Source organism: Phyllostomus discolor, chromosome 6, assembly GCF_004126475.2.
Source record: "Phyllostomus discolor isolate MPI-MPIP mPhyDis1 chromosome 6, mPhyDis1.pri.v3, whole genome shotgun sequence".
In the NCBI taxonomy this organism is placed as follows: Eukaryota; Metazoa; Chordata; class Mammalia; order Chiroptera; family Phyllostomidae; genus Phyllostomus; species Phyllostomus discolor.
The window spans coordinates 48,234,964-48,252,635 of NC_040908.2; the positions used below are offsets into that span (position 1 = coordinate 48,234,964).

Below are 17,672 nucleotides of genomic sequence, written 5' to 3' on the forward strand. Positions count from 1 at the left end.
GGTCACCCTCTCTCAAATGAACCCCAAGTCACCCCTCTCCCATTATGCAAGCTCTGATGCACCAATGAGCTGCTCAGGGTCACCCCACCTCTGACACATGCACACACATGGGCACATACTTGCACTGCCCTCTCCATCCCAGCCCATCCACTCTACTCCTCTCCATCCCAGACGGGACCACGTGCCCCCCACTGGCCTGATTTTCCAGCCTCCTGGCTCAGATCCTCCCAAATTACCATCCACCCTGGAGTTGCCCCACACCCCACACCCAGACACCCGTCAGGTCCTGGCACCCACCTCTCATACCTATCTACCGTGAGGACAGGGTGGTGCACTGGGAGCCAAAGAGCGTCTAGCAGTAGGGGAAAGACACACAAATGCCCGTCCTCTGCAGGCACCAAAGGGGCTGCTGGGGAGGCTCCTCCACCACCACAGATCGGAGCTGAGCACAGCATATATCAGCTTGGACCTTCTAAGGGTTTTCCAAAAAACGTGGGCAAGAATCCCCATGGAGAAGGTCACAAAGAATTACATGGGGAAGCAGGCACTACCATGGGCTGGGCAACTATCACAACCTGTGTTCTCGCAGTGGCTGGAACACAGGTCCGAGTCCTGGCTCCACCATTTACTGAGCTGGGTAGTTATTTCACCTCTCTGCAGCTCATTTTTTATCTGTAAACTTGTTATTAAAAGTTATTAACCTCTAAAACTTAGTGTGAGGCTTGAAGAAGTTAATACATTCCGAATAATGCCTGGTTTGTGTAGACTGTCAATAGTAGGACTACTAACTAGCCCACATGGCACCTCTGTGACAATTAGAGAGAGATGTCCCTTTCTGAAAGATCTTTACTTCCACGTGAGGAGATCTTCATAACTTCACTAGTTTATTAGAACAAGACACTTTACTGCCACCTACTGGAAAAGCGTTATAATAAATACAAATACATGACGTCTGCACTGGAAATCGCACCCCCTTGGACACTTGGGCAGTGCACAACCCGCACGTCCATACACGGAGTTCCTGACCCTCAGGATACACAGCCATAATTAAAAGGGCTCTGCTGGACACTTTACAGAGCTGGATTCATGTAATCCCACTTAATAAACAATGGAATCATTGGATTCATTCTCCAAGAGACTTGCTCCAGGTTCTTTCTCAGAGGATCGCGTGTCCATCTGCACATGCTCTGCCATGGACTGTGGGAGCAGCTGGAGCACAGTGATGATGCCAGCTCCTCGCCTCATCACTTCCCAACCAGCCCCGGCTGTCACTCCTGCCCAGTGACACACCGAGGGGGCTCCACTTCCCTGACCCTCATCAGTTAGCTCAGCCCTAGAAACAGACCAGGCCTGGGTCCCAGTTGCAGCCATGCCACTTTCTAGCCATTCGGATGTGGGCAGACCACTCAGCCTTCGTGACCCGCACCCTCACCTGCAGACCTGGGATTACAATACCCTTCGAAGTCGCTCTGAGATTTCAATGAGAGAACAAATGTGAAGAGTGTCTGGCATAGGAAGTGCTTAATAAAGAGCAGTGGCCATAGATTACTGAATTGCTACTAGTGTCACTTTTTCCCCATTGGCCTTGCTGTTGACCTCCCAGGGTGGCTTGAAGAGAGTCAAGCCACCAAAGGCATCTCACAGAACTCTGGCTTCGTGACTCCCCCTACCTCGCCAGGGCACACAGTGAAGAAACTCACCATTGTCCTCCAGACCCACAATGAAGATGACATGACGTAGGAGGAAGCACCTACATTTTTAGACTGGCTGAGAGGCAGGGCCTTCGGGAGAAGGGAGGGGTAGTGCGCGGGGCTGCCATGAGGCACAACTCCAAAGTCGGCTGCACTCATCACAGTCTGCATGAATGGTGCCCCTGGAGGGCCCGGACAGCCACCACAACGGCTGGCTGCTATGCAGGCACCTGGCTGGGAGCCCACCCTTGGCACTCCAAGGCCACCAGCTGTGGCAGCTGCACATCAAGCATTGCCTCTTTAAAGGAAGGGTGAGGCCTGAAGGCCGCTCGTGGCCTGTTTGAGGCCTGCTGCAGGCTGATGCCCAGTCCAACGTGGGCCCAGGGCCAGAAGTGCAAGATGCAAAGGGGCAAAATGAAGGTGTCAGGGAGGGAACCACGCCCAAGCTCCCCTGGGTGGGCCACAGAAAGATAAGCCTTTCTTACATGGCTGCAACCTTCTCCCAAAATCACCCAGAAACAATCATGTATTTCCTCTCAGGCCCACCTCCAGACCCCCAAACTCTGGGCACAGTCCCTTCGATCCCTTTTTATCCCTCAATTTCCATGTTCTCTCTTTCCTGCCAGGCTCCCTTGAGCTCCAAGTTGATGACATTCCTCTGTATGCTGAGGACTGGGCTCCCCATTTTCATGAACCTATTTACAGAGGAGGACAGGGAATGAGAACCTCGAGAAGGAGAGCTCCAGTACCGTTTGGAGGAGGCCCTGGAGGAAGAAGGCAGGTGCACACAGCTGTGGAGTGCCACGCCCAGCACAGGCAGCAGGGAGAGACAAGCAGAGACAGTGGTTAGAGATGTGTCCGTGGAGCAGCTTCCTCCGCACGAGGCCACCATCCTCACCCCGAGGCTACCTCCATCCACCTTGCTGTCCCCAGGGGTCCCAGAGCATCCTTGCTCCCTGTCATTAGTTGCCACTCCCCAGGACCCCTGCCTCTGCAAGCCCCCCTTCCTCCAGGCCTGCAAGCTGCGGTGGTGGCCCTCTGTACCCCCTCCCTGCTGTGCAGACACGTGAAGTTATCACTACATGTCTGCGCCTGAATACCCTCTGGCCCCACAACCCAGTCTCATCCAGTCCTCCCCAATTTTCCACACAATTGGCCGGATATTTTCCTTTCCCCATTTAAAGATGGCCTTTCAGATCTACCTCTGCTCTGTGTCCTCTCCAGTAGCCTCCCTCCCTCACCTCTCTCCCTGAAAAGGGCTGCACCATCCACTGCCTCTCACTGACACGCATCCCTCTGCCATGTGCACTCAGCTAGGCTCCCTGCATCCCCTCCCTGGAAACTCCTGTCTCCAAAGTTGGCAATGAGCTGCTTCTAACTCAACCCAGAGGCCCCTCACTCACCGGCTCTTATCTCACTTCCTCAGCAGCATCTGGCCAGCTGACCTCAGCCTCCTTCCTAAAACTGTCTCTCTGATTCCACACGGGCCCTCTCTCCTCCCCTCTCCCCTCTGCCTGCTGAGTCCCTTCCTCTGCCCAGCCCACTGCTAAGCTTTCTGCTCCCAAACATCTCTCCCAAACGCCACACCCACGGTCCCAACCTCTTACTGCTCCATGTGTCCACTGGCCTCCCACACTGCACTTGTCCCAAATTGGATTCCCTGACTTCCCCCTCAAAACATGCTCTTCTCAAATGTCGTCTCAGAAGCCCACACACCGCAACACCCACCTCGACAACCAGGCCACAAAGCCTCATGCCGTCCTCAGCTCTCCTCCCACCTGTCGCCATGTCTGATTGATCACCCACCCAGCCTTGGCGATTCTGTCTCCTAAATCGCTTGCATGTGCACCCACCTGTCTTCTCTCCTCAGCTGGGGCCACCACCCTCTCTTGCCTGGGTTCACCAGTATCCCACTAAGTGGTGTTCTTGTACCTCGTTTGTACCACCCCCACAACAAAGGCACGCTGTGAGCTGCAGCCAAGAGGCACTATCGAAGGATGTGAGGTGCCCCGCCCACTCAGGATGGGGAACTGCTTGACGTGGCCTCCAGGAGCCCTCCTCTTCTAGTTCTTTCCAACTTCTGTCTCACCTCGCAACAGATGACTTTCCCTTCCAGGACCCCAGAGAACAACAAGCCACCTATTCCCCTGAACACGCTCACGGCCTGCCCTGGCAGGTCCCAGGAGACATCGTGCTGTCTTTACCTGTGAGGCTTGGAGCCCATGGGTCCTTCTGTCTGAATGCTCCTCTGCCCAGTTCACCTGGCTACCTCCTGCTCCGCTTCAGGTCTCCATTTAAATCTTCCCCGGGGCCCTGAGCTTGAGTTAAGCACCCCCATTGCCCCCAGAGCAACTTGACCCTCTCCAATTGAAAGATACATCACCCTGTGCCACCTCCAGGTGTTCGTGTGTCCCCTGTTAAACCAGCAACTCTGCACACGGGGACCGCAGCCGAACCCCCTGTGCGACGAGTGAAGGGTTGTGAGTGGAGAGGCGAGGGAGGGGAAAAGGGGTAAACAGGTGAGTGGGTGTATGAATAAAGAGCTGGCTCCAACACAGGCTGCCCTCCTTCCCAACACTCGTATCCACTCCAGCCTGATCCTTGGGTCCTCACCAAGCCCTCCCTCCCCTGTCTGCTCATGGCTCCCACTGTTTGAATGGGCCTCCGCTACCCTCTTCCAGAACCTAACACCTTTTTCAGGGACTAGTTCGAACATTCCATTCTCCAGAAAGTCTCCCCAGCCACTCCAGAAAATTCTTATAAGCCTACTCTCTAACTTCTCCGAATTGTCGAAGTGACCCTTGCCCGGTTTCCCAAGGTGCTGACAGCTCTCTGACATCTCACCTGTGGGTCCTGTGGCCCAGGCCTGACGCTCAGCTCTTGTGCCCAAACTTCCCAACACGTTCCTAGTCTGGCTGTCCCACCACACTTCCCTCCAGGGCAGTGGCTGTCAACAGGGGCGGGCTGCAGGGGGCCTGATCACCACAGGCAGGGCAAGCATGTCAGCACTGCCAGGCGGGGGCGGATGTGGACTAAAGTGCACCAGGGCATGTGACTCAATGTCCTGTGTGTGACAGGGGACTCTGAGGAACACAGACCTCAAGGGCACCTTAGAATATTCGCCTAATTAGATAAAGGAACATCTGACCAACCCCTTGCCCGACCGCTCTCCCCACCCAGCCCTGAATGCAGGGCAGACCTGGGACTGCTCTTCTCATGGGCTCTACGGGGCATTGACCATGCCACTCAGACCACGGAGACTAGGACCCAAGGACAACAGAGGCTCTCCCCACACCACAGCAGCATCCACTTTAAATGCCCCTCCGCCTATCCATCCTGAGGGTCAGTGTGGTGCAGGGAGCCAGTGCCCAGACCACAAGGGAACTTCCTCCCGCAGTCCAGGAGCCACCACACCAGGGCGGGGATGTTGGCAAGCCCATGTAGCCACCTAGGCCAGTCCTGCCACCAGTAGCCTGTAGACCCCCACCTCATCCAGCAGGGCACAGTGGGGGGACCCTCTGGACACTCAGACCCTCGCTCCTCAGGGAGCTCCAGGGAGGGGAGGCCAGGCGGGCTGGGAGGGCCGCATTGTCTGCCTGCCCCACCCAGCTCGTTAGGAACAACATGTTGCTCTAATTACACTTCGGAGGAAAAACAGTGTTTTAAATTAAGGCCTAAGGGAGGGATGGGGGATGGGGGACCACTGGGTTTATTTTCCTGATTGCAAAACACCAGTTTTCCTTCTAGTGGATTTGGGGGTGCAGGAGAGTACCTCGTGTACATCTCAGACTGAAAGCCATACCCTGTCACCTGGTTTTGGAAAGGTGGAGGGAGGAACCTCTGGTTGGCCCCCAGAGCCCCAGTGAAAACAGACACAGAGCATCCGGTCCCTTCTACCAGGGCTTCCCCTCCTCGGGACAGGACAGAAGCAGCTGAACCTAGGGCACTACTGTAACCACACCCCCTTCAGTGGTCAGGACCACGAGCCCTGAGCCTGCCTGATGCCCCCAGGTGGGTCTTCCTCTGCACGTGCCACATCCTAGGGACCCCTGGTTTTCAAGGAACGAGCCGCTATCCCCTCTTCTGCCACATCTGTGTGCACGTGTGTGTGTTCTTGTGAGTGTGCACTCTCGCACACACTCAAGCGTGCATATGCACACTCTCCAGTTCTCAGGAAATCTAAAATTGCAGTTTCTTTGAACTCATTCCCCTTGGCAGCACGGACGGCCTTTGTTCTCCAGACAAAAAGGAAAAGAAACGAGACAGAGGGCTCAGAAGAGGCGGGAGAAGGAGGGAGAGAGGGAGCCAGGGCCAAGGAGCAAACCGAGAAAGGGAAACTCGAAGGGAGAGCGGGAAGAGGGGAAGGCGAGCAGGGCTCAGGAAAGGGGGGAAACAGCAGGCGACACAGAAAGGTGGGCTAGGGAGCCAGGAGGGAGGCACCTCTCCATCCATGCCACCACCCGTCTCCCAGGCATCACCAAAGCCTCAATGACAGGACATGATAGTCCCCCTTCCCTGCCAAGGCCCCCGGAAAGGGACCCTCCAGACAGGCATGAAGCCCAAGGGAGAGAAAAATCTCACCCAACAAACTTGCCCCAAGTTATGACATGTCCCCATCCCAAGGCCCTGGACCCTCACCCCCACTCCTCTGCCAATCCCTGCGTCAGAAGCGAGCTCAGCGTTACCTCCTCAGGAAGCCATCCCCACTGCCCTCGGCACAGACGGATGGCGCCTCACCTCACCTACAGACACTTTGTCCCCCACACTGCCTGGGGCTGCACTGGCCCAAAGGCACTCCCCACGGGACAGAACATCTTAAACCATCCTTCAGAGTCACCTAAGCCTCCTAGCTGATCTCCTCCTGCCCTTTGCTTCCCAACCTACACCCCCGACTCAGCCAGACAACTTCCTAATCACCCATCTGCCTGCTCTGCTCCAAGAATCTAAGTTCCTGGCGTGGTTCCTCACAGCCCTCCAGGATGGCCGGAGCAACCCTCTCGGGATCATGCTGGTAGCCTGGATGGGGCTGAAGGGTGCATATAAGGCGAGAGCTTAGCTAATGCAAAGAGTAAATTCCTACGCAGGCATCGAGCTTCCTGCAGGACCAGTGGCAGCAGCAGGATCTCCCTGCCTCCACCCAGGACCAGCGGACTCTGAAAAGCAAACAGGACCCAGGACCTCGGAGTGAGGCTTAGCATTCAAGTGCAGGAGCAATGGATGAGCTAGGGGCCCCAGGGCTGGGGTGGGGGCCCCTGGGAATAAAAGGGTCACAAGGTCATCTTCTGGGGTGGTTCCCTGGATAAGTTGTTACTCCTTTCATCATTGAGAGCCTCAGACCCTCTGACTCTGATGGCTTAGCTCGGCCCTGTGCCCCAGAGCTCCCCAGGACTGGCTCCCGCCTGACCCTGGTGACCCGCACCCCACCTCAGCCTGTGGCTGGCCCTGTAGCGGGACACTTGGCCCTCTCTGGGGTCTGTTCCAAAAGCTATAAATTTGGATTTGCTTCCTGACAAGGAGACCACAGCCAGACCCTTGCTCTCAGAATCTGAGCCTTCACTGTTATATATTACAAATCCAGTTATTAAGGATTTTAACTTTTTTTTTAATAACTCATCCCTGGGCTGGGTCTTTTTTGGAGCAGGCTGTGGGTTTTGGCCACAGAATGCTCTCAATCGAGAGAGGGCTCCGTGCTGCTTCCCTGGACAGGGCTCTGCTCCTCTTTCCAAATCGGCAGTCTTTCCAACTGCAGCCAAAAGCGGGAGGCTGCCTGTCAGGCGCAATTACGGCCAGCTCGTTTGGCGGACCCCACCTCGGTCTGGGAGCAAAAGGAAGTGAGGTAAGGGATGTGGGGCCTGCAGATCCCACATCCTGACCCTGCATTTCAAGTCCAAATTGTACTGAAAATGTCAAATGGTGTTCGCTCCCCGCCTGGGGATTCCCTGAAGGCAGGAAGTAGCTGTCCTTTGCCCAGCCTCCCATCTGAGCAGAGTTCTCAGTCCTGTCTCTCCACCCAGGACTCTGCCCTACTCACTCACGAGGGCCCGCACACAGATGTGCTGCTCACCCCCCGTGGCACAGGACAAAATCTTGCCTCATCTGGATACAAACCCCAAACTTCTAGAATCTAGGAATCCCCAGCCCACCCCAGCCCCTAAACCATTCAGGCCCTAACCTGGTGTTAGCAAACCTTTTGTCAGCAAAATTCCAACCTTCTTCCTACAACAATGTCTGGCTAATGCCACCTCCACCAGAAAGGCTTCCTTGGCTACTCTGGCCTCCTATGAACATTTTCTTCTTGAAAACATTCCACCTGGTCCTCAGCCAGATGAGACTGAGTTTTGCTGTCCATGAGGCCTAGATGGATCTGGTCTCCAGGAGGGCAGCAAGCCTTTTGCAGCCAGAATCATTCCAGGATGCACCCCAGGCAGCCCTGGACCCACACCAAGTGCGGGGAGTGAAATTTGGATAGGTCTCCGTGTGACAGATGCCCACTGGGGAACCAGGAACCCTGATGTCTCTAGGGCACATGCTCAGAGGATGGCCCTTACCTTCCCTCTGCCTCTGCTCACCCACCCCCAACCACGACCATGGCCGTGAGGGGCCACCTCACCTCTTCCAGGATCCGTGATGTATCCTGTACCTGGACCACATCATGGGAGGTTCCACATCCAGGAGGTGGTAAAAAGAGGGGAGGAGGAAAAATAAAAGTTCACCATTAGCGACAAGGAAGACTAGGCTGGGGCAGAGATCAGCACACTAGACATCTAAGAGGAGCCAACAGAAACCACCTGCCATCCAGGCAAGCACCAGGTGCTTCTAGCCACACCCTCCACAGGGTCCCTGAGAAAGAAGGTGTGATGGACATCGATGCAGAGGGACTGGTAAGAAAGAAGGCCAAAACAAGCAGAGAGCCCAGGCATCTCTGGAAGTGACAGGAGAAAAGACAAATGGCAAATAGGTGGTGGGAAGGGCCCAGACCTGTGCCGCGACCCCAGGAGGCACAAAGGCCTCAGGTCCTGGAGCTGCTGCTCCTATCAGAGCCTGTGAACTTGGGGAGCCAAGAAGAAACAACCAGATCCCCTGGATCTGGCAGACTGCAATCAGGAGTTTAAACTTGATAGGACAAGGAGAAAGACAAGGTTGGGTGGGGGGAAAAACAAAGGGTAGAGTGGGAAGCAGGGGCGAAGGAAGGCCTGCATGGTAGGTAAGAGCTGTCTGCAAATTATGTGGGCTGCCTCTTAAAGGGGAGGCATCCAAACACAGCCCGGATGGCCACTTCTCAAAGCTGCAGCTTAGTCGGGCCAAGAATAGTATTTCCTGAGGCAAATTACCCTGGGTACCGCCGTGAAGGGTCTGCATTTTCTACCATGACACCCAGGAGAAGGGAGGAGAGCAGAGACAGGGGACCAAGTCCCCACCACTAGAGGAGGAAAGAAACCCAGTTACATGGGGATCGGTGAGTTGGGAGCTGTGGTCTAAATCAGAGCTTCTGAAACTCAAGTACACATCAGAATCCTCAGAGGGCTTGTAAACACGCAAGTTACTGTGCTGCCCCTCGGATTCGGCTTCAGCAGTTTGTAGTGGGATCCAAGAAGGATTTCCCGCAACATCCCAGGTGATACCGCACAGAGAACCACTGGCCAAAATGGAGGGCTCTTGGCCCTAGCTGCACATTAAAATCCCTGGTAGCTTTGAAAACTACCAATGCCTGAGCTGCACCCCGAAAGATTCTATTTCATTTGGTCTGGGGTAGGGCCTGAGCACCAGGGACTGTTAAAGCTACCCAAGGGTTCTAACACACAACTTGGCTAAGAGCCACTGAACTGAAAGGTCATGAGGACCCTTCAGTCTGAGTGTGATCTCACTCTCAGGGAAGATGGGCAGAGAAGGCCTGAGCTGGGCCAGGGCCCCAGCCCCTGCCCACACCATCCCAGGGCCCCACTGAGCCCTCCTCTGCCTGAGGGCAGGAAAGCAGTGGTGGACGCCTGCTGCCCTTTCTAGCAGAGAACAGAGCTAAAAACACAGGGAGGCCAGCAAGTAGTTTGAAGAAGAAAAAGCAAGACTGAAAGCAAGACTTACCTCAAAGCCAGGAATATGGTGGATGGCCGGCTAGAGGGAAGGAAAAGAGCTTTGCTCAGGTGCTTGTTGTTCGGGGCTCCCCTCACCCTCCTTTCTGCCCTAGCCAGGCAGAGACATCTCCAACCACAAAAGGACACTCAGGGAACATGTCAGTGATCAGACAGTCTAGTGGTCTGCAGACACTCTTCCTCAGAGACCCAGGGTCCCCTCAGAGCTGCCTGGCAGTTGGTGGGAGGGTGCAAGGAGAAGCCTGGCTGACCACATGCTATGTCCCCCTCCAGAACTTCCCCTGGGGCAGCCCCACTCCTATCTGGCTTACGCACTGGGGCTCAATCACAGTAAGAGCAAGTTTGATGATATAGTTCTAACCAAACCCACTATTTTATACCAGGGTCACACAACTAGGCTATGGCTCAGCCAGCGCTGGGGCAGAGGTCCTGCCCTTGCCTTGGAGTTCCACATTGCACCCTCATCACTATTAAGCCCCTGCTCCCCAAGCAGGCCCTCCTCCCAGAAACAACCTTGAAATAGGGCCTGGGGAAAATGCATCCAAAGACCAGGGAACTCAGACATTCCAACACAGTCCAGATTCCAGCATTCAGTCCCCAAATTAGACCATGTGTTGACTTGGGGTTCAGAAAAGATGGCTGAAGCCAATCTGAGCAGGAGGCCTGACTTCATGCCGTGCTCCCCATTGAGTGTAGGCCCCTGGTGGGGGAAGAGGACGTATGGGCAGCCCCCTGCCCTCCATCAGGCGGTCCCTGTGTATTCCCCCTGGTACTCCCTGCCTCTTGGATCTGGACGTGGCCAAGCCTCACCTTTTCCCTCTGGATGAGCTCAAAAGAGGCCAGCAGTTCACCTGCCGGTTGGCTTCCCCTAGTCAGGGGGAACCAGGATAGCCGGGGCATCCGGTCCAGACTCGGCAGACAGATGCAGCGCCCCATAAACTCATCTGCACCCTGGACAGGGAGTGGAGAAAGAAGAGTCAGCACCCCCCAGCCCAGTGTTCCAGCGGCCTCGGAGAGATCGCCAGACTCACACCCGGCCTCCTGAACTCCAAAGGGCAGCCCCTGGTGCTGAATGGCACACTCTGCCCCCACAAAAGGATTCAAGAACTATAGTCAGGGTCCTAGTCACTGCTGCTAAATTTGAACTCCCATCCTCTGTCTGTCCAACTAGCATTGGCCTTGTTTTACTATAATCAAGATCTGAGCCCATTAGACACAGAGTGACAGGTCCTAGCATTTCTCTAATGGCCTCACAGAACAGGCATTTGACATTTCCAAGGACTTTTCTTCTGTTCATTTCACCTTTAAATTCTACCACCTTCCAAATAGGACAACTGCAATCACACGATCACACTCATCAAATTATAAGTCTTGCTAAAATGATGTTTCATCTTGTTATTCCTCTGCTCAGGCACCTTCCAATGCTTGCTACTGCCTAGAGGGATGCCTAGACTCCAAACTCTTCTCCTGCGATGGAAGGTGCCCTCACCTCTCCTGCCTTGCCTCCTTCCCTCCCCACACATTCTCTGCTCCAGCCTGCTGATCTCTGTTGGCCTCCTACCCCTGGCCTTTGCACGGGCCATTTCCAGCCATACTGCCCTCTACCCTTCTTAGCTATAACTCAGAGCCCTGACCAAGGTAGGCCTCTGACATGGCCCTCTGTGACCTTGCTGGCCTGCGGGTTCTGGCCTCATGGTTAGCTTTCTCCAGGGCAGGGGCAGAAGATAGAATGTGGGTCTCAGCCAGCTGTTGCTGCAGCCCTCACACCACCTGGCAATTTGTTCAAGACTCTCATATGGAGAAGTCCAGAACAGGTCTGAGAGGTATCACCCCTGAAGTCACCTCACTGCTGGGGACATTGAAAAGAGCCATTGTGGAATAGCCACCAGGTGCTGCTTAAATGCCCACATCAGCAAGTGACAATCTAGCACCAACCACTCAGAGCAGACACCGGCCACCGCACTGGGAGCACTCCTGAGGGCCCCTCTGGGCCAGGTGTCATCCTGTTGGTGGATCACGGAGAGGCTGGGGGAAGGGGAGTCCTTGCAGAGCTCAGGCAGCTAGGACAGCAGGAGCTCAGGGCAATGGGTACTTGCCAGCAACATGGACTTGTTTGGCTGTGTTAACAACGAGCACAGCCTCTGCTCTCCCCCAAGACCCCGAAGCCCCAACCATCCAGAAGAGACCATGGTTTGCACAGCTCCTTCGACTTAGTCCCTTGGTCCACACCCTCCTGGTCCTCCTGCCACCCTCCTCTTCCTGCCACAAAGGCACCAGACCCTGTGCTCTTCCCCAGATGCTCCCAAGTAGACTCCAGTTGCTCACTGCCTCCCAGAGAGCCAGCTTTTGCTTCCACGGGGAGAGCTGTCAGGTCAGCCTCCCCAGCCCAGGCCTGTATTGCCCACTGCCGGCTGGCCCCCACCACCTGCAGGACAACCTCAACAGCTTCACCTTCCCCAACCCCCTTCCTCTCACCCTCCCAGGGCACCTGACATCCAGTCATGGCAACTCTTTCTGGAAACATCTTCCAGACCCTGCCTCCTCTCTGTTCATCACAGTGCAGCCCCCAACTCAGAAGGTGACCTCTTTGCCACATGCCCCATCAGCTGACCCAGTCTCTCTCTTTTCTCTTCTTTTTAAAACATTACTCTGACCTTGTCACTCCCCTGCTCCCCTGGTCTCATTCTCTTTCTCCTCCTTCCCCACCTGCCTTCCTCTGTCTCCTGGTCTCCCACTTGCCCCCAGGCTGTGCTGGAATGTCCTTCTACCTCCTCCCAGTGCCCAATCCCACGTTCTTTCCAGGGTCTACATCTTCTGTATCTTCCGCACCACCTTCCTGCACACTCCAGCCCAAGGTGAGCTGTCCCTCCCAGAAACCTTCTAGAGCTGCACCATCTAATACTACAGCCACTAACCACCCACTGCTTTTAAATTTAAAGCTTAATTAATTACAACTAAATAAAATTCAAAATTCAGTTTCTCACTTGCATTAGCCATATTCCAACTGCTCAAGAGCCACGTGTGACTAGTGGCTCCCAAGGCATTTCCATCAGCAAAGGACACTCTGTGGGACAGCTCTGTTAAAAGGGCCCTGGCTATGCCTCAGAGCCAGCTGGCACTCAGGAACCCGCTGTCTCCCGGGAGGATTCTCTGTCTGTGGGTGAGTCTCAGTTCCCATCTACACTGGGAAACTAGAGTGGGGCCACCCAGCCCAGCACACAAGTGCTTAATAAATGTCAACACAGCTCTCTGATGAGAAGGGACTGGCCCGTGATCATATAAGCAAGTTAGAGGCAGAGAAAACCCAGGCTCTTGACTCACAGCCAATGGCCCGTTCCAGATCTGTCCCTTCTCTCTGCCGCGGGTACCGCACATGTGCTAGCAATCCATTTTTAATCACCCTAAAATAGTTTTAACCACTCTGTAGTCTGTGAGTTCAGCCATCAGTCCCAGCCCTAGGGCACACCCATCTGGTTGGGGATCTGTCCCTCATAGCAGCATCTGTCCCTGGGCCCCTGGAGGAAGCGGACAGTGAGGGGATAAAGGAGGAAGGCGGGCAGACTCACATAGGTGTCGTGGTCATAAAGCTCCACCACAATGCTGGGTGGCTGCTCGGCGATGCTGGCCGGCTCGCCAAAGATCTCAATCTCGTAGAAGATCAGAGTCTGGTCCCAGGTGGGGTTCAAGGTGTTCTTCACCACAACTGTCTTCTGGCTCTGGTGCAGGAAGGAGACGATTGCATAGGGATCTGTATGGGCCGGGCACAGGGGATGGAGACAGGACACAGCACAGACCATGAGAGTTGCCTGCTCAGGAGTCACTCAGGCCACAGAGCTAGAGCAGAGCTGTGGCTGCCACTCTGGTGCAACAACCTCAGGCAGGAGTCCATCTCCCCAGGGCTCTCCCTGCCTTTCCTGAGCATCAGACTGGTGAACCACAACAGGGGAATGGAGCCTGGATCCAGACAGAGAGACACAGAAATCCAGACACCTTCCCCTCCTGGGCTCCTTTTTGGGCTAGTCTCCAGGGGGCAAGGTGCAGGAAGAAGAAGCAAGTCCTTGGATGGCTCATTCATTGATTCATTCATTCATCCAACAAGCATTTATGGAGTGCCTTCTGCATGCCAGGCTAGGGGCCGAGAATACAATTGGAGCAAAACCATAATCCATGCAAGCAAACATAAAATGACAATTTTGATCAGTGCTTTGAAGATTAGATATAAGATGCAGTAGAGTACGTGAGGGGAAAACTTCTTTGAGGAAAGGAAAGTAGAACAGAGATGTTGGTGCCGTCAGCATGGTGTACCTAGGGCTGCATTTCAGCAAATTCACTCTGGCTGCCACCCGGAGAACAGACTGGAGGAGACAGAGCAAGTGCAGGGAAGGGAGACCGAGTATGAGGCTACTGGAAGAGTCCAGGCAGAGGTGGTAGGAGCTTAGATAAACAGCACGTGGACCCAACAGCTGTTCAGTGGCTGGTGTGAGAGGAGCCCTAAGGCCCCTGAGGCTCTTACTGTCCCCAAACTCCTTTCCAGCATGCCAGCCCCAGCCACACTTGTCTAGGTCTAGGTCTAGGACTAGTACAAGACCTGAGAATTTGCATTTCTAACAATTTCCCAGGTGGTACCAATCTGCCTTCCAGGGCCACACTCTGGAAACTAATGCAAGAGAAGGACCCATAGGACTGACTGAGTGCACGTGATTTAGGAAAAGAGCAGAGGGCTTGGAGAAGGGGCTCCTCCCACTTCCCCCATTAGGGTGTCAGCCAGGAGGAAGGGTCCAGCTTGCTGCCATTTTATAAGACTCAAAATGCCAAATGCTGAGGGCATGTGACAAGGAAAGCCTAAGGATGCAGGAGACTGGCAGCAGGGTGCTAGGTAGACGTCTGGGAGGGCGGAGCCCAAACGCTCCAACATGCGCCCCACCCTTCGCACCTGCTCTGTCCTACAATATCTTGCATCCTCTGAGCCTCACAGTCCAACTCCAGTGATGTCTCCAACTACCTGCCTGTGGCCTCAAAAGGGTGCTGGGATGTCCAGCTACAATCCTGGGGCTGGCACAGGAAGGTAGAATTTCCCCACAAATGGGAGGTAAGTAGGACAAGCTCCTTGGCCTTAGGGAAGCCAAGTGGCACACCATGGTCCCTGCACAGGAGGCGGCAGATAGCGGCCAGAGGAAAGGTGGGAGGGCTAAGGTGGGCAACGGGAGGACTCTCACCACAGGATGGGTGCAGCAGGGTCTAAGATTCTGACTGTCACCTAAGGGGCCAGTTTTAAGAGAGGAAAGGGTCTGAGTTAGGAGGCAGAACCTGGGGGCTAAACAACACTGGGTTCGGCTAACACCTGGCAGCCACCAGCCTGGGCAGGCTTGTTAGCTACAGGCACAAAAGCACAATGTGGTCAATCCTGGAGGACTTCCTGCAGGAAATTGGTTTGGAACCTGATTCTAGGGGTAGAAGAGAGCAATGGAAGGCTCTTGGCAGGGGAAGGGGCAGGGACGAAATGCCACCACATCTCACCACCCAACTTGGTAGGAGCCTTCCTGGCATCGGGCTCCCCCTTCCATGCACCAGCCTGGCAGGGCTGGCCCAAGCCCTTCCCTTCCTGTCCCTGGCAGGGCGCAGCGGCGTCTGTGCATTTAATGAAACCGTCTGGCTGTGATACCATCAGCTCCAAGCTCGGCAGAGAACCTCTCCCTGGTTCCAGTAAAGGAAAGAGGGAGCGTTCCGATAAATAAAACCATATTAGAGAGCCGGCGAAAAAGCCCCTTTTGTTCCCACCCCCTGTGCTTCCCAACGCTTTATTTTTATAAGCGTGCGAGGCCCAGACCGACCGCGTTTACACAAAGATCACAATTGCACATTGTAGCGGCTGCGCACACTGTATTGGTGTTGGCAGCACCCCCCACGCTGGCCCCTGAGCAGGCCGACTCCTTCCAGCAGCCCCATCAGCGCAGGCAATGAGCTCAGCGCTGGGGGACGGGGAGGGGGTGGCTTTCAAACAAAAATCACCCAGACCCACACACGCACCCCGCCCGCCCATGGGAGGAAAAAACACACAACAAAGGCATTGTAAAGAGCAGGCCTGGAGGCCTGGGGCCTCAGACACTGGGCTACTGTGTGCTGGGGCCTGGCCTCTCCCCCCACAGGGGCCAGCCCCTCCAAAAAAAAGAAATGAGTGGGGGTGGGTGTTGCTGAAGCAAGGTGGTCAGATGAAGGAAAGCCAGACAGACACACAGACACATCCTTCTTCTAGAAAGCCAAGATCAGGGAGAAGCAGATCCCGAGGAGGGGTGAAACGAAGGTGAAGGGCTATCTCCTCCCTGTCCACCCCAGCCCAACACTCCCTGCAGGGACAGCGCACCACAGGACAGGGCCATCCTGCCAAGCCATAGGGAGCACCACCAGAGTTGAGGTGAAATGCCGCTGGATCGGAGCCCCCTAAGCTGCCCCGGGAAGCTCTGGCCACGAATGCAGATGGTTTGACCCAACTGCATCCCCACGAGAGGCCTTAGCAGGTGATTCTTTTGCTGGACCCGGAGCCCCAGCGCCCCAGCTCTGCTGCTCAGACCTTCCTGGAGTCCGGGGAGGACACTTCTGCATTCACCATACACGAAGCTTTCCTCATGGGCCCCCACCAACCAGGTCAGACCACCGGAACAGGGCACAGGGCAGGCAGCACCATCCCACTGGTCGGAAGAGGGAGCCGTGCCCCAGGAAGACAAAGTCCCATGCTCATGCGTGGCCAGGACTAGCCAACATGACTCCTAGCCCAGTGCTCCTCCACCATGTTCATAGGAAAAGGGTCCCTAGGAGGGAGTGGACTATATCCCGAGTAAGGGACTACAAATGAAAGCTATAATGACAGCACCACCTTTGCTATAAAGTTAAGAAAAATTGTTTAGATTTACAAAACCCAGTGTTGGTAAATACTTGATGAACTAGGTATACTCTCCTTTAGTGCTGGAGGAAATTCAGCAACTCTTCAGGAAAGCAATTGGGCACTATGCCCAGGAAAACATAAAACTGTTTATACCCTATTTCCCATATTCCTGGGAATCATCCAAATTAACCAAAAACCTATATGTACAAAGATGCTCACTCTGGCATTAGTTGTCATCCATCATTCATTCAGGATACAATCACCAACTAACGAACATGAGGTAGGTAAGCTTGGCGCTAGGAACATGGAGCAGAATGAGTCTCCGTCCAGCCCTTAAGGTCGTGCCTACCAGTTGGAGGTGGTAACTAGGCAACAGTCACAGCCCAAGGTGAGGTTTGCCTTAAGAGTGGAGTGCATCAGGTGCAAGAGTGGCAGGGGCGCCCAGTGTAGCCAGGTGGCACCAAGTCAGTCTTCCCAAAGGGGGTCTCCTACCCCGCATCTCAGGAATGTGGAAGTTACCAAGGTAGACCAGGGAAAAGCGGCTGCCTAGGCCCCTAGCACAGATGAGCAAAGGCACCAAAGCACACGGATGCTTGGGAGACAGCCAGGCATTGGTCTGGCTGAGGGAGGGAAAGAGCACCGGGCCATGGGGACAGAGAGAGGAGGAGGCAGGCAGATCACATGCGGTCCTGGATTCATGCTGAGCACCTTGAACTGGACCCTGTGTAGATCAGTGCTTCCCAAGGTGTACTAATGAGCACTTCAACAATCCAATGGGCCCCTTTTTCTGCAGCCAGCTCAGAGCCCCTCCGTGCCACTGTGTGTTATAAATCTCTCAGTGGGCGGTGTTTCCCAGTCTCTCTTGCTCAGGAACCCTTTTTAAGTGGAGCATTTCACAAGCCTCCAATGCACTTTGGAAAACAGCTCCTTAAGCTCAACCAGAAAATCCCCGCAACCAGAACCAGCCTTAGCAGAAAGCTGTGCTTCCAACGAGCAGTCCCCACCTGCAGTACA

The 17,672-nt window shown here is 54.8% G+C and overlaps 1 protein-coding gene across 21 annotated transcripts in view; it reads right to left on the reverse strand.

Annotated features, from left to right (window-relative positions):
- Positions 1 to 17,672, reverse strand: part of DYSF (dysferlin) — a 202,106-nt gene that overhangs the window by 63,129 nt on the left and 121,305 nt on the right. For 15 of the 21 annotated variants that reach the window (XM_028514757.2, XM_028514759.2, XM_028514753.2 and 12 more), the window contains 4 exons: positions 13,345 to 13,526; positions 10,589 to 10,729; positions 9,771 to 9,800; positions 8,302 to 8,331 (listed from right to left, as the gene is read on the reverse strand). In XM_028514757.2, coding sequence (XP_028370558.1) covers positions 8,302 to 8,331; positions 9,771 to 9,800; positions 10,589 to 10,729; positions 13,345 to 13,526 — 383 coding nt within the window. Of the gene's footprint in view, positions 1 to 2,440; positions 2,483 to 8,301; positions 8,332 to 9,770; positions 9,801 to 10,588; positions 10,730 to 13,344; positions 13,527 to 17,672 lie in introns of all 21 variants that reach the window. The other 6 variants (XM_036028085.1, XM_036028079.1, XM_036028084.1 and 3 more) reach the window with 1 other exon arrangement.